The 12,919-nt window shown below is 44.6% G+C and overlaps 1 protein-coding gene across 2 annotated transcripts in view; it reads left to right on the plus strand.

Annotated features, from left to right (window-relative positions):
- The first annotated feature begins 663 nt into the window (after positions 1 to 663).
- FAT4 (FAT atypical cadherin 4) overlaps positions 664 to 12,919 on the plus strand; it is a 224,156-nt gene continuing 211,900 nt past the window's right edge. For both annotated transcript variants that reach the window (XM_050946189.1, XM_050946190.1), the window contains exon 1: positions 664 to 6,323. In XM_050946189.1, coding sequence (XP_050802146.1) covers positions 1,044 to 6,323 — 5,280 coding nt within the window. In that variant the 5' untranslated portion in view covers positions 664 to 1,043. The remainder of the gene's footprint in view (positions 6,324 to 12,919) is intronic.

Consider the following 12,919-nt stretch of genomic DNA (forward strand, 5'->3'; position numbering starts at 1 on the left):
GCGGGGACTCTTCTCGCCGGGGCTCAATTGCAGGGCGAGAGGGAGGGGGCTGTCGGTGACAGGCCAATTGGAGATCGCGGGGGGGGGAGTCGGGGCTGGAAGCAAGGAGTGAAGAGCTCAATGAGTAGGGAGCGAACTTTGTGGCTCTGGGCTGCGCGCTGCGTGGGCGCGGGGCAGGCAGCCGCTCCAGCCGTGCCAGCGGGGAGCTGTCCCCCAGCCGCTCCGGGGGCCAGCCCCGCGCCGAGGATTACAAGTGAGCCGGAGCCTGGTGGGACAGGGGCAAAGCTGCAGAGGGGCGCGCGGACAGCTTTGCTCTTGCTGTGAGACTGTAGGTGCCCCCCCGACACACAGCCCCCCCGCCCCTGGCATGGTGAGGGGAGCGGGGCTTCTGCGGCTGCCGCCTGCCCAGCCCGGAGCGGCGCGGCGGGGGCGGGCTGGAGCGCCCGGGATGTACAATTGAGCCAAGCCCCGGCCGAGCTGACCATGCTGAGAGGCGGCGCTCGCTGCCCGCGCCCCCTGACAGCCCCGGACCAGCCGCGGCGGCGGCAGGAGGAGCAGGAGGGGCAGAGCCGAGCCGCTGAATGAGCGTGGCCGGAGTGCTGCGGGGCAACTCGCTCGCCAGGGCTCTTTCCAGCGGCGGCGGGCGGCCAGGAGCCCGGCTCCGCTCTGCAGCGTGACTGCAGGGAAGTTGCCTCGGGCTGGACACCGTTACTCCGTCCCGCGAGGAGAGGAGCTGCGTCCTGCACAGCCGGACCCCTGCCAACTCACCGCAGAGCCCTCCCTCTGCAGCCCAGGGGAGCAGCGGCTGCTCAACACCCCTCCGCCACCCCTTGCCCTGGGCGAGCCGTGCGCTGGAGGGGAGGAGATGCGGGCAGCGCTGTGAATATGCTGACACCTTCCCTCTCCCCCACCTGGATGCCTTTGCTGATGGGGGTTTGTTTGCCTTCTTGAGACTCGCCACGCCTTGGCTTGCTGGACTTACATTGATTGTGGGCTTGTTTTTTGGGGAGTGGCTGGGTTTCCACACCCCACGCCTGAGCACCATGGGCCTCCTGTCAGCAGGCAGCTCCTCTCTGTCTTGGCTATCCCCCTTTGCTTTGCTTCTGCTGCTGCCTCACCATGTCTCTGCTGAGCCCCGACAGGTCTTCCAGGTGCTGGAGGAGCAGCCACCGGGCACGTGGGTGGGCACCATTGTCACCCGCCCAGGCTTCACCTACCGCTTAAGTGAGCACCATGCCCTTTTCTCCATCAATGCCACCTCGGGAGCGCTGCACACCCGTGCCACCATCGACCGAGAGAGTCTGGCCAGTGACGTGATGGACCTGGTGGTGCTTTCCAGCCAGCCCACCTATCCTAGTGAGGTGCGTGTCCTGGTGCTAGACCTGAATGACAATGCACCTGTCTTCCCAGACCCCTCCATTGTGGTGACTTTCAAGGAGGACACAGGCAGCGGCCGCCAGCTTATTCTAGACACAGCCACTGATGCTGACAGTGGCACCAATGGTGTGGACCACAGCTCCTACCGCATTGTGGCTGGCAATGAGGAAGGGCGCTTCCAGCTCAACATCACCCTCAATCCCAGTGGGGAAGGTGCCTTCCTGCACCTGGTATCTCGGGGTGGACTAGACCGAGAGGCCACACCCACCTACCAGCTGCTGGTGCAAGTGGAGGACAAGGGAGAGCCACGGCGACATGGATATCTGCAGGTTAATGTCACTGTGCAGGACATCAATGACAACCCACCCATCTTCAGCCAAGTTCTCTACCAGGCCCGGGTGCCTGAGGATGCGCCAATTGGGGCCAGTGTCCTTCAGGTGGCAGCAGCTGATGCTGATGAAGGTACCAATGCTGACATCCACTACTGTTTGGAGGGGACAGAGGGTGGTGGTGGGGAGGGGGCTGGGGGAATCCCATTTGAAGTGGATCCGGAGAGTGGAGTGATCCGTATCCGTGAGCCTCTGGACTATGAGACAAGGCGGCAATACTCACTGACAGTGCAGGCCACAGATCGGGGGGTGCCGGCGCTGAGTGGCCGAGCTGAGGCACTGATCCAACTCCTTGATGTGAATGACAATGAGCCACGGGTGAAATTCCGCTACTTCCCAGCCACCTCCCGTTTTGCATCAGTGGATGAGAATGCAGCACCTGGCACAGTGGTGGCACTGTTAACTGTGAGTGATTCTGACTCGCCTGCTGCCAACGGAAACATCTCAGTGTCAATCCTTGGAGGAAATGAGCAGCGTCATTTTGAGGTGCAGAGCAGTAAAGTGCCAAATCTCAGTCTCATCAAAGTAGCGGCGGCACTGGACCGGGAACGTATTCCTACATACAACCTCACTGTGGCTGTGGCTGACAACTATGGGGCCCCCCCGCCACCAGCTGGCTCCCCCACTTCCTCTGTACCTCCAGAAGGGGCAGTTGCTGCCCCAGTGAGCCGCTCTTCAGTGGCCAGCCTGGTGATTTTTGTGAATGACATCAATGACCACCCGCCTGTCTTTGGACAGTCTGTATATCAGGTCAATATCAGTGAGGAGGTACCACCGGGCAGCTATGTGAGGGGTCTGAGTGCCACTGATCGTGACTCCGGTCTCAATGCCAACCTCAAATACAGCATTGTCTCTGGCAATGAGCTGGGCTGGTTCTGCATCAGTGAGCATAGCGGCCTGGTCACCACCACTGGCATTGCTGGCTCTGGAACCAGTGTCCCGGGTATTGGCATGGCGTCCTCTAGTGGGCTGGATCGAGAGACAGCTTTACAGGTGGTGCTGAACATCAGTGCCCGTGACCAAGGAGTGCAGCCCAAGTTTTCCTATGCCCAGCTGGTGGTGGCCATCCTGGACGTCAATGACCAGAGACCTCTCTTCAGTCAGCCGGATGGCTACCAGGTGTCCCTAGCTGAGAATTCCCCTTCAGGAACTGAGTTGCTGGTCTTGAGTGCCACCGATGGGGATTTGGGGGACAATGGGACAGTACGCTTCTCCCTGCAGGAGGCTGAGCCATCAGTGACAGCAGCTGGCCCTTTGGTGGCCACTCGCCGGGTCTTCCGCTTGGATCCTGTGTCAGGCAAGCTCAGTACCATTTCGCAGTTGGATAGGGAAGAACAGGACCATTACTCCCTGCAGGTCCTGGCCACCGATCTGGGCTCTCCTCCTCTCTCCTCAGTAACCCGAGTCAATGTGAGCCTGCTGGATGTGAATGATAACAGCCCTGTGTTTTACCCGGTCCAGTATTTTGCGCACATCCAGGAAAATGAGCCTGCAGGCAGCTATGTTACTACCATTTCTGCCAGTGACCCAGACCTGGGGCCCAATGGGACAATCAAATACAGTATCTCAGCTGGAGATAACTCCAGGTTTCAGATCCATGGCCAGACAGGGGTCATCACCACAAAAATAGCCCTGGATAGGGAGGAAAAGACTGCCTACCAGCTACAAATAGTGGCCACTGATGGTGGCAACCTCCAGTCCCAAAACCAGGCTATAGTTACTATCACTGTTTTGGACACCCAGGACAACCCCCCAGTTTTCAACCAAGGTGTATACAGCTTTATTGTCTTTGAAAACGTTGCCTTGGGCTATCATGTTGGCACCGTTTTTGCTTCTACAATGGACCTCAACACGAACATTACTTACCTTATTACAACAGGTGACCAAAGGGGCATGTTTGCCATCAACAAAGTGACAGGCCAGATCACCACAGCCAGTATCATTGACCGGGAAGAGCAAGCATTTTACCAGCTAAAAGTGGTGGCTAGTGGTGGGGCAATAACTGGAGATACCATGGTCAATATAACTGTGAAAGATTTAAATGACAATTCCCCTCATTTTCTTCATGCAGTGGAAAGTGTTAATGTGGTTGAGAACTGGAAAGCTGGGCACACCATATTCCAAGCCAAAGCTGTTGACCCTGATGAAGATGTCAATGGCATGGTCATTTACAGCCTTAAGCAGAATCCTAAGGGCCTGTTTACGATCAATGAACAAAATGGTGCCATAAGTTTAATAGGGACACTTGACATAAATGCTGGATCTTACCAGGTGGAAATTTTGGCCTCAGATATGGGAGTTCCACAACGTTCTTCTAGTTTCATTCTAACTGTATCCGTCCACGATGTAAATGATAACCCACCAATATTTGATCAACTTTCCTATGAAGTCACTATTTCAGAGTCCGAGCCTGTGAATTCCAGATTCTTTAATGTGCAGGCTTCTGACAAAGATTCAGGAGCAAACGGAGAAATAGCTTATAGTATAATTGAAGGAAATTCCGGGGATGCCTTTGGCATATTCCCAGATGGCCAGCTGTATATAAAGAGTGAATTGGACCGTGAACTTCAAGAAAGATATATTCTCCTGGTTGTTGCTTCTGATAGAGCAGTGGAACCACTTAGTGCTACTGTAAATGTTACAATAATTTTAGAGGATGTAAATGATAATAGACCATTGTTTAACAGTACCAATTATGTGTTTTATTTTGAAGAGGAACAGAATGGTGGATCATCTGTAGGTAAAATAAGTGCTGTAGATAAAGACTTTGGACAAAATGGTGAAGTCAGGTATTCATTTGAAAATATGCAGCCAGATTTTGAATTGAACACAATAACTGGGGAAATAACAAGCACTCATCAGTTTGACAGGGAAACTCTTATGAGGCAAAGGGGAACAGCAGTATTTAGTCTTACAGTAATAGCAACAGATCAAGGGTTGCCAAAACCTTTAAAGGATCAGGCAACTGTGCAGATTTACATGAAGGATATCAATGATAATGCACCCAAATTTTTAAAAGATCTCTATCAAGCTACAATATCAGAATTAGCAGCAAACTTAACTCAGGTTTTAAGAGTTTCTGCCTCAGATGTTGATGAAGGTAGTAATGGATTGATTCACTATTCTGTAATTAAAGGAAATGAAGAAAACCAGTTTTCAATTGACAGTGGCACTGGTCAAGTAACATTAATAGGTAAACTGGACCATGAAGCTACTGCATCTTACTCACTTATTATCCAAGCAGTAGATTCTGGAACAGTTTCCCTAAGCTCAACTTGTACATTAAGCATTGAGGTACTGGATGAAAATGACAACAGTCCTTCCTTCCCTAAATCTGCTTTGCTTGTAGATGTTTTAGAAAATATGAGACTAGGTGAACTTGTATCTTCTGTCACTGCCACTGATTCTGATTCAGGCGACAATGCTGACCTTCATTACAGTATTACAGGGACAAATAATCATGGAACCTTTAGCATCAGTCCCAACACTGGCAGTATTTTTCTTGCAAAAAAATTAGACTTTGAAACACAATCTTTGTATAAACTAAACATAACAGCAAAAGACCAAGGAAGGCCACCTCGGTCATCTACAATGTCAGTGGTAATACATGTTAGGGATTTTAATGACAACCCTCCTAATTTTCCTCCTGGGGATGTTTTTAAATCTATTGTTGAGAACATTCCTGTTGGTAGTTCTGTGATTTCTGTGACTGCTCGTGATCCAGATGCAGATATTAATGGGCAGCTGACATATGCAATCATTCAACAGATGCCAAGAGGCAACCATTTTAGTATAGATGAAGTCAGAGGGACAATATTTACTAATGCTGAAATAGATCGTGAATTTGCTAATCTCTTTGAATTAACAGTGAAAGCCACTGATCAAGCTGTCCCTGTAGAATCCAGACGATTTGCATTGAAGAATGTAACCATTTTAGTAACAGATCAAAATGATAATGTTCCTACATTTATATCACAAAACGCTCTTGCTGCAGACCCATCGGTTGTGATTGGTTCAGTCCTAACTACAATTGTTGCTGCTGATCCTGATGAAGGAGCAAATGGGGAAGTTGAGTATGAAATAATCAATGGGGACACAGAAACCTTTATCGTGGATCGTTACAGTGGAGATCTAAGAGTGGCGGCAGCTTTGGTGCCTTCTCAGCTCATATACAACCTCATAGTTTCAGCCACAGATCATGGCCCTGAAAGGAGGAAATCAACCACTGAAATGACTATCATTCTGCAAGGGCTTGATGGACCAGTGTTTACTCAGCCAAAATATATAACTATTTTAAAAGAAGGAGAGCCAATTGGGACTAATGTAATATCCATAGAAGCAGCTAGTCCAAGGGGTTCTGAAGCCCTGGTGGAGTATTACATAGTTTCAGTGCGTTGTGAAGACAAAAGTTTTGGACGGCTCTTTACCATTGGTCGCCATACTGGTGTAATCCAGACTGCTGCCATTTTGGACAGGGAGCAAGGAGTACGTTTGTACCTGGTGGACGTTTATGCCATTGAAAAATCAGCTTTTTTGCCTCGAACACAGCGAGCAGAGGTAAAATATTTTATTCAATGAATATTTGCACTTTTTATATTCTAAATAAATTGCTTTTTGTTGTATCAGCTGACCATTTTGATTTTACAGATGTTGGTGATCAAAGTAAGTGAAAACTTCAATATCAGTCTTGACATCTGTTGGTTCATTAGAGAAACATAAGCTTTAAACCTGCAACAAACTACTTTCTGTGAAGCTGAGGACTTCCATGCATAGAACAGCATAATTAATATTTCTTCAGTGTCAGTAGTTTTTTTCCCCTGGTATTTTTGATAGTTATGGGTACAGTGCTGCTGTTCTGCCTTCTTAGTCAAGGGTACTGGCCAATTAACTTTTGGATGCTAAATATCTCTGTCTTAAGCAAAAGGCTTTTCTGGGTCTTTTCTACATCGTCATTCTAGCCATAATCCGCCATCACCCCCCCCCTTTTTTTGGGGGGGTGTAAGCCTTTCCACTTCTGGCCGACTTGCTTTCTCTAGAAGGATCACATCAATATTGGTCTGAGAATTGGACAGTAGGTGATTGCTGTCTGAATAGCTCAGACATAGTCCTGGACTGGACTGGACAAAATTGATCCACACTGCCTCGTGTCCAGTTCATTCCCTTAAATGGATCTCCTACCATTATATCTCAAAGTTACTGCTGTTCCTCTGGTGCCGACTGTAGTAAAAATTGTGAAAAAAAATCTTGCTGATACCCCCAGGTTGCTATGAAGTATGAAAATATGACATTTTATCAGAATGCCACTTTAAATGATTCACTGGAGAGTGTTAAAAAGTTCTCTCCATGATTAGCTTGAATATTAAAGCATGGGGAAATAGGCCCTAGGAAATTACTTATGAAACAAGAATATTTTAATTGCCATTTTCCTAAGGGCTGTATTTGACTGTAGACTCTATCACACAGCTGGAAGCATATACTGCAATGTTGTCTTTTAGATAGAGACTTAAATGTGGGGCTTGCTTTTATTTTTACTTATGCTATAGGCCTTCCTCCCCCCCCCCCCCCCCCCGCACGCATGCTAAAGTCATGTAATTTTCATTCATTGGAAGTTTGGAACCAGCACTGTTTTGTAGGTCGACCAGCAGGTGATGCCGGAAGTGCACAGTGGTTTAGCCATTTCCCCGTAGCTAAGCACATTACCTCAGTGCTGTTCAGCCTTTCACGTCCAGGAGTTGTCCCAATCCAGTCTCCCCTATAGAAGTATGTTTTACTGTTTCTAAATCACCAAGAATGTTATGCTTTTTTCAAGAGCTATGCTGAATGTAGTATCTGGTATTGTGTTATTTAACACATGCAGTTTTTTGTTTCACTTATTATTGCTTTTTGTTTTACTTCGATGTTTGGTATGATACTTCAAAGAGTGCAGGATTGGGCTCCTATATAGGTAATTGTTTATTTTGGGACAGAAATTAAGAGTTTTAAAGTCAAAAGAAATTTGTCAATATGTATAAGGCATCTTATTTTGTTGTTTGCCTACACTGTACAATGTTTTATAATACGTTAGGAAGAGCAATAATGAATTTGAGCACTATAGCTATTTTAGAAATGCAGGATATTGATTTTATTCAGTGGTTCTCAAACTTTTGTGCTGGCAACCCCTTTCACATAACAAGCCTCTGAGTGCAACCCCCATTATACATTAAAAACACTTTTTAAAAATATATTTAACACCATTATAAATGCTGGATGCAAAGCGGGGTTTGGGGTGGAGGATGACAGCTTGCGACCCCCCCATGGAATAACCTCGTGACACCCTGAGGGGTCCTGACCCCCAGTTTGAGAACCCCTGATTTAAATTATGTATATTACTGATATTACAAGATTCCTATTATTGTTCTTTGCAGACTATGCGAGTAAATTATGAACATTAATATAAAGAAGGCCAAAAAAGCACAAGAGGAATAAGTATGTGTGTAAAATTTTCCATGGTGATTTGTTGTATTAGGGGTTAACAGTTTTCCTCAGTGGGGAATTTGGGCCCACTCCTGCAAACACTTATTTCAAATAAAACTTTTTCAATCTTGAGACTACTTGCATAAGCAGGGAATGCTCGGGTGAGTAAGGGCTTGCAGGACCCTGTGGTTGCAATAGGTTCACACTTTGTAAAAATGCTTAATAAGAGCATATGGTGAGCATGAAGAAAGCAAGCACTGAAATCTTAAACCAACTTTAAATTGTTGAACACAAGCCACTCCTAAAATGAAAAGCAAATGTGTTTCTGTGCAAGAATATTGAAAGCAGTGGTTGAGAGCTAGGATTTCATATTATTATTGGTTGCATCTTTATAACTTCTAAAATGCTTTCTCCCCCCAAAACAAACATAATTAGTTCACTGTGCTTCCTTAGAAATACATTATAAATTATCAGTTATCAACTTCAAAAAAAATCTTAATCAGTTGCAGTCTCTGTTCTTACCCTGGTTATGGTATTTACCGATTTATCTTTCATTGAAAAGACTTTGCTTACCCCATGTTTGAACAAGAACCACTGAAACTGACATTTTAAGGGCAAGCCTGTTGTCAGAGGGTGCTGAATAAGCACAATGCAATCAGTGTCCTTATTCTTTGACTGATATTTTGTTTTGCTAAAGCAGTGGTTTGAACGACTGACTCCTAAATTTACAGATTTAAATTTCAGAATTTGCTGGCCACTCTTCCTTTTTTAAGAAAATGCCATTGCACAACTACAAATAGATGCTACCAGTAATCCTTAAAATTCCAACCTGAAAAGTGCTAATTTTTATACATGCCTTCTTGCATCAAGTCCAAGTTATAACCTTTAACTTTTTGGTTTGAATTCTAATTTTTTTAATTTGGTGATTTTAATAGTAATTTTACCAAAACTTATATTAGGGAATAGGAATGCAAAATCATAGAAATGTAGGTCTGGAAGGGACCTTGAAAGGTTATCAGGTTCAGTCTCCTGCACTTAGACAGGACCAAATAAACGTAGACTGTCCGTGTCAGGTGTTTGTTCAACCTGTTCTTAAAAACTTCCAGTGATGGGGATTCCACAGGCTCCCTTGGAAGCTACCCTTATAGTTAGAAATGTTTTCCTAATATGTAACCTAAATCTTCTTGTTGCAGATTAAGCCCATTACTTCCTGGCCTATCTTCAGTGACATGGTGGACAAGTGTCCCTTGTCCTCTTTATAATAGCCCTTAACATATTGGATGACCATTATCAGGTCCCTCAGTCTTTTCTCAAGATTAAACATGTCCAGTTTTTTACCTTTCTGCATAGGTCAGACTTTCTAAACCTTTAATCAATTTTGGTGCTCTTCTCTTGACTTCCTTCAATTTGTCCACATTTTCTCAGAGTGTGGCACCCTGAATGGACACAGTACTCTAGCTGAGCCCTCTCCAGTGCTGAGCAGAGTGGGACAATTACCTTCTGTGTCTTGTGTACAACACCTCTGTTAATGCAGCCCAGAATATTAGCCTTTTTTTTAAGTGTATCACATAGGTGAATCCTATTCAGTTTGTGATCCACTATAATGCTTAGATCTTTTTCAGAAATACTTACCACCTAGACAGTTATTCCCCACCTAGACAGCTGTGCATTTGATTTTTTTCCTTCCTAAATGAAGTACTTTGCACTTATCTTTATTGAATTATATTGTGTACATGTACATATAACCCTGCCACATGCAATATTTAAACATTCTTATTTGTAATGTTTTCACCTACCTCATTTTATTAGAATATGTTTGGTAAAATGAGGATTTAAAAGATCCTCTTTGGTAGATATTGCTGTAGATACAATTTTACTTTTTCTTAGTGTCCAACCAGAGACATCTATAAAGTTATTACTATAATTAGAGGCTAGTAGGTCAAGTACTCTGTTTTCTAAAGCTGTGCTTAGTTAATGAGAGAGTAATATTATTTTGCATTTTTTTCTAAGCTCTGTTACAAGGGATGTGCAGATCTTACTTCTAAACCAGTTAAGAAAAAGATGTTGGTTCTAGTAGAATAAATAGACCAGAAGAATGACTACTTGGTTCTTCCGTACAGCCTGGCATGCTTACAGCAGCACTGTGGCCAAACATCATCTTAAATGCTGTGTAGCACATAAGTGATTCAGAGAGCACTCAGTGTTACATTTGTTAGCTCAGAATGATGAAGAGGACAGTAATAGAACATGAGAAATAAGAATGGGTTATTTAATGCTTTTCCAAGTGACGCTTGAAGAGGCATGGAGGTATGTGATAGATGGCTAGTATGGTGTCAGGGAATATTTTCAGGCTTGGAAATGTTTACCAGACACTTTCTATCAAGTTGCCTATATGAAAGAATAGCGTGTGTGAGTGAGAGATGGGGAGAGAGAGAGAAAGACCAGTGAAGTCCAGGGGCAGTTCCTCCATCAGAAACCTAACCTGTAAATCTCCATCTGTTGGGAAGTGGCATGATGCTTGAATTTGTACCAGGATTCTGTCCCTGGACTCTACTTATGCCTTTTTGTATGTGTCTGATAAATTTGAATTACCAACATTGGATTGGATGAATCAGAGGGAAAATCATTTTCCATCCTTCACATTCATCCCCATAGGAACTTTCATACTGGATTAGACCTTTGGTCCATGAAGTACATATCTGACAGTGGTGCATACCAGATATTTCCAAGGAGTGTATCAAACCGGCGTAGTTTACAATGATGCAATAACATGTTTATGCAGAGTTTCTTCTAAATGTCAGTCAGTTTATGTCTTGAAGAAATGGGATTTATATTGCATGTACACATTAAGTAATGCTAATCCAAAATAATTAGTCAAGCCCCAAAATCATGAGATTAGTTTAAAAATCATGCAATTAAAAAAAAATAATATATGTGGTGATCCTTTTATTTGTTGTCTGGTTTTTGAGTCTTTAGGGTTCTCATTGTCTTTCTTTTCTCCCCTACTATGATGATTAGAAACTTACTGTTTTTTAAAAACGAAACCTGAGATTCTCATGTACCCACAGAACTTTGTGAACTGAGGCTTTATGGGAAGCACTAATTATTGCGAGGTTTGTGATCAAATACCGAGAATTAGCAATACTAAATGTTTAACTCAGCTAGTGTAATTTTGTAATTAAGTTTGATCCTTTTAAAAATCCTGATAACTCTTTGACAAAATAATACCCAGTGTCAATGAGCTCCACAGACTACTGATAAGTTGTTTAAAAAATACCTCTTTCCTTTTATCAGTTACAAATTTGTTTTCTTATAATTTATTTAGGTCCCACTATTCTTGTGTTATGAGAAAGCATAAAACAAGCCCCTTAATTTGGTCTTTTCTTTACCATTTGTTATTTTGTATACATCTCTCATGTTCCTCTTAAGATTACATTTTGCAGAAATTGATCTTTTAGCTCATTGCCTCCCAGTTCCCTCTATACATTTCTTATTAATCTCTGTCAACAGATGTTTGAACTTCTTAACCCAATGACTAAATTTTTAATAAGTATAATATGCATAATTAATACTTTGAAATGGCTCCAAAATGCACTAGATTTCACATTTAAAAAAAACAAACCTCCTCCTCTTCCCATTCCGTAAGTGAGTTACAAATGTATGTTGTGTTGTAACTGGTGTAGTATTATGCCTGGGACCACTGGTCACCCTCAGTCTTTGGGTATCCAGGAAACAATTAATACAAAGATAAGAGCAAAACCCAGCTGAATATTTTTATCTTGGTAATAAACAAAGAGGGTTGCAAGTTCCTTTTAAAGCAGGGATGGCCAACCTATGGCTTCGGAGCTGCATGCGTCTCTTCATAGTTAATATGCAGCTTCTTGCATATGCACTGACTCCGGGGCTGGAGCTATAGATGCTAACTTTCCAATGTGCTGGGGAATGCTCAACCCCCTGCTCTGCCCCAGGCCCTGTCCCCACTCCACCCCTTCCCCTGAGCCTGCCATGCCCTCGCTCTTCCCCGCTTCCCACCAGAGCCTCCCGCACACTGCATAACAGCTGATCGTGGAGGGCGGGAGGCATGAGGAGGGAGCGGGAGGCACTGATTGGTGAGGCTGCCGGTGGGCAGGAGGTGCTGCAGGTTGGAGTGGGGGGAGCTGCTGGGGGGGCTGCTCACATATTAGTGTGGGTCTTTAGCAATGGTACATTGGTAAATTCTGGCTCCCTCTCAGGCTCAGGCTGGCCGACCCGCCAGAGCCAGGCAGGATCTCTGGTTTGGAAATTTAACCTTTAAATGCATAACTTCCTGGGAAGAAGCAGTGGGTTCCTTAGTCCACTTCTGGTGGCTTGACCCTCTGTCTGAACCAGCAGTCGAATTGGGTGATTTCTCTTCTGGAGGGGATCTGGGCTGAAGTATGTCATGGCTTAGAGAGTGCCCTCTTGTTGTCCTGAAAGTGTAGGTTGGTGGGTACTGAATTAGGAGGTGGTAAATGGAATCTTATTTCTGTTAATTAAAATAAATAAAAAGAATCTCTAAAATTGTTCCAAGGGAAAAAAGTGTTTCATTATTTTTTAAATTATGAGGTTTAGCATTCGCTTAGGTGAAGAGGAAAACACTGAGAGAAAGTTGTAATAATAATTAGTGTATATAGTGCTTTTTTTCATCAGTAGATCTGAAGGTACATTTACAAACGAGGTCT

The sequence above is a fragment of the Gopherus flavomarginatus genome, chromosome 3 (assembly GCF_025201925.1).
Source record: "Gopherus flavomarginatus isolate rGopFla2 chromosome 3, rGopFla2.mat.asm, whole genome shotgun sequence".
NCBI classification, from domain to species: Eukaryota; Metazoa; Chordata; order Testudines; family Testudinidae; genus Gopherus; species Gopherus flavomarginatus.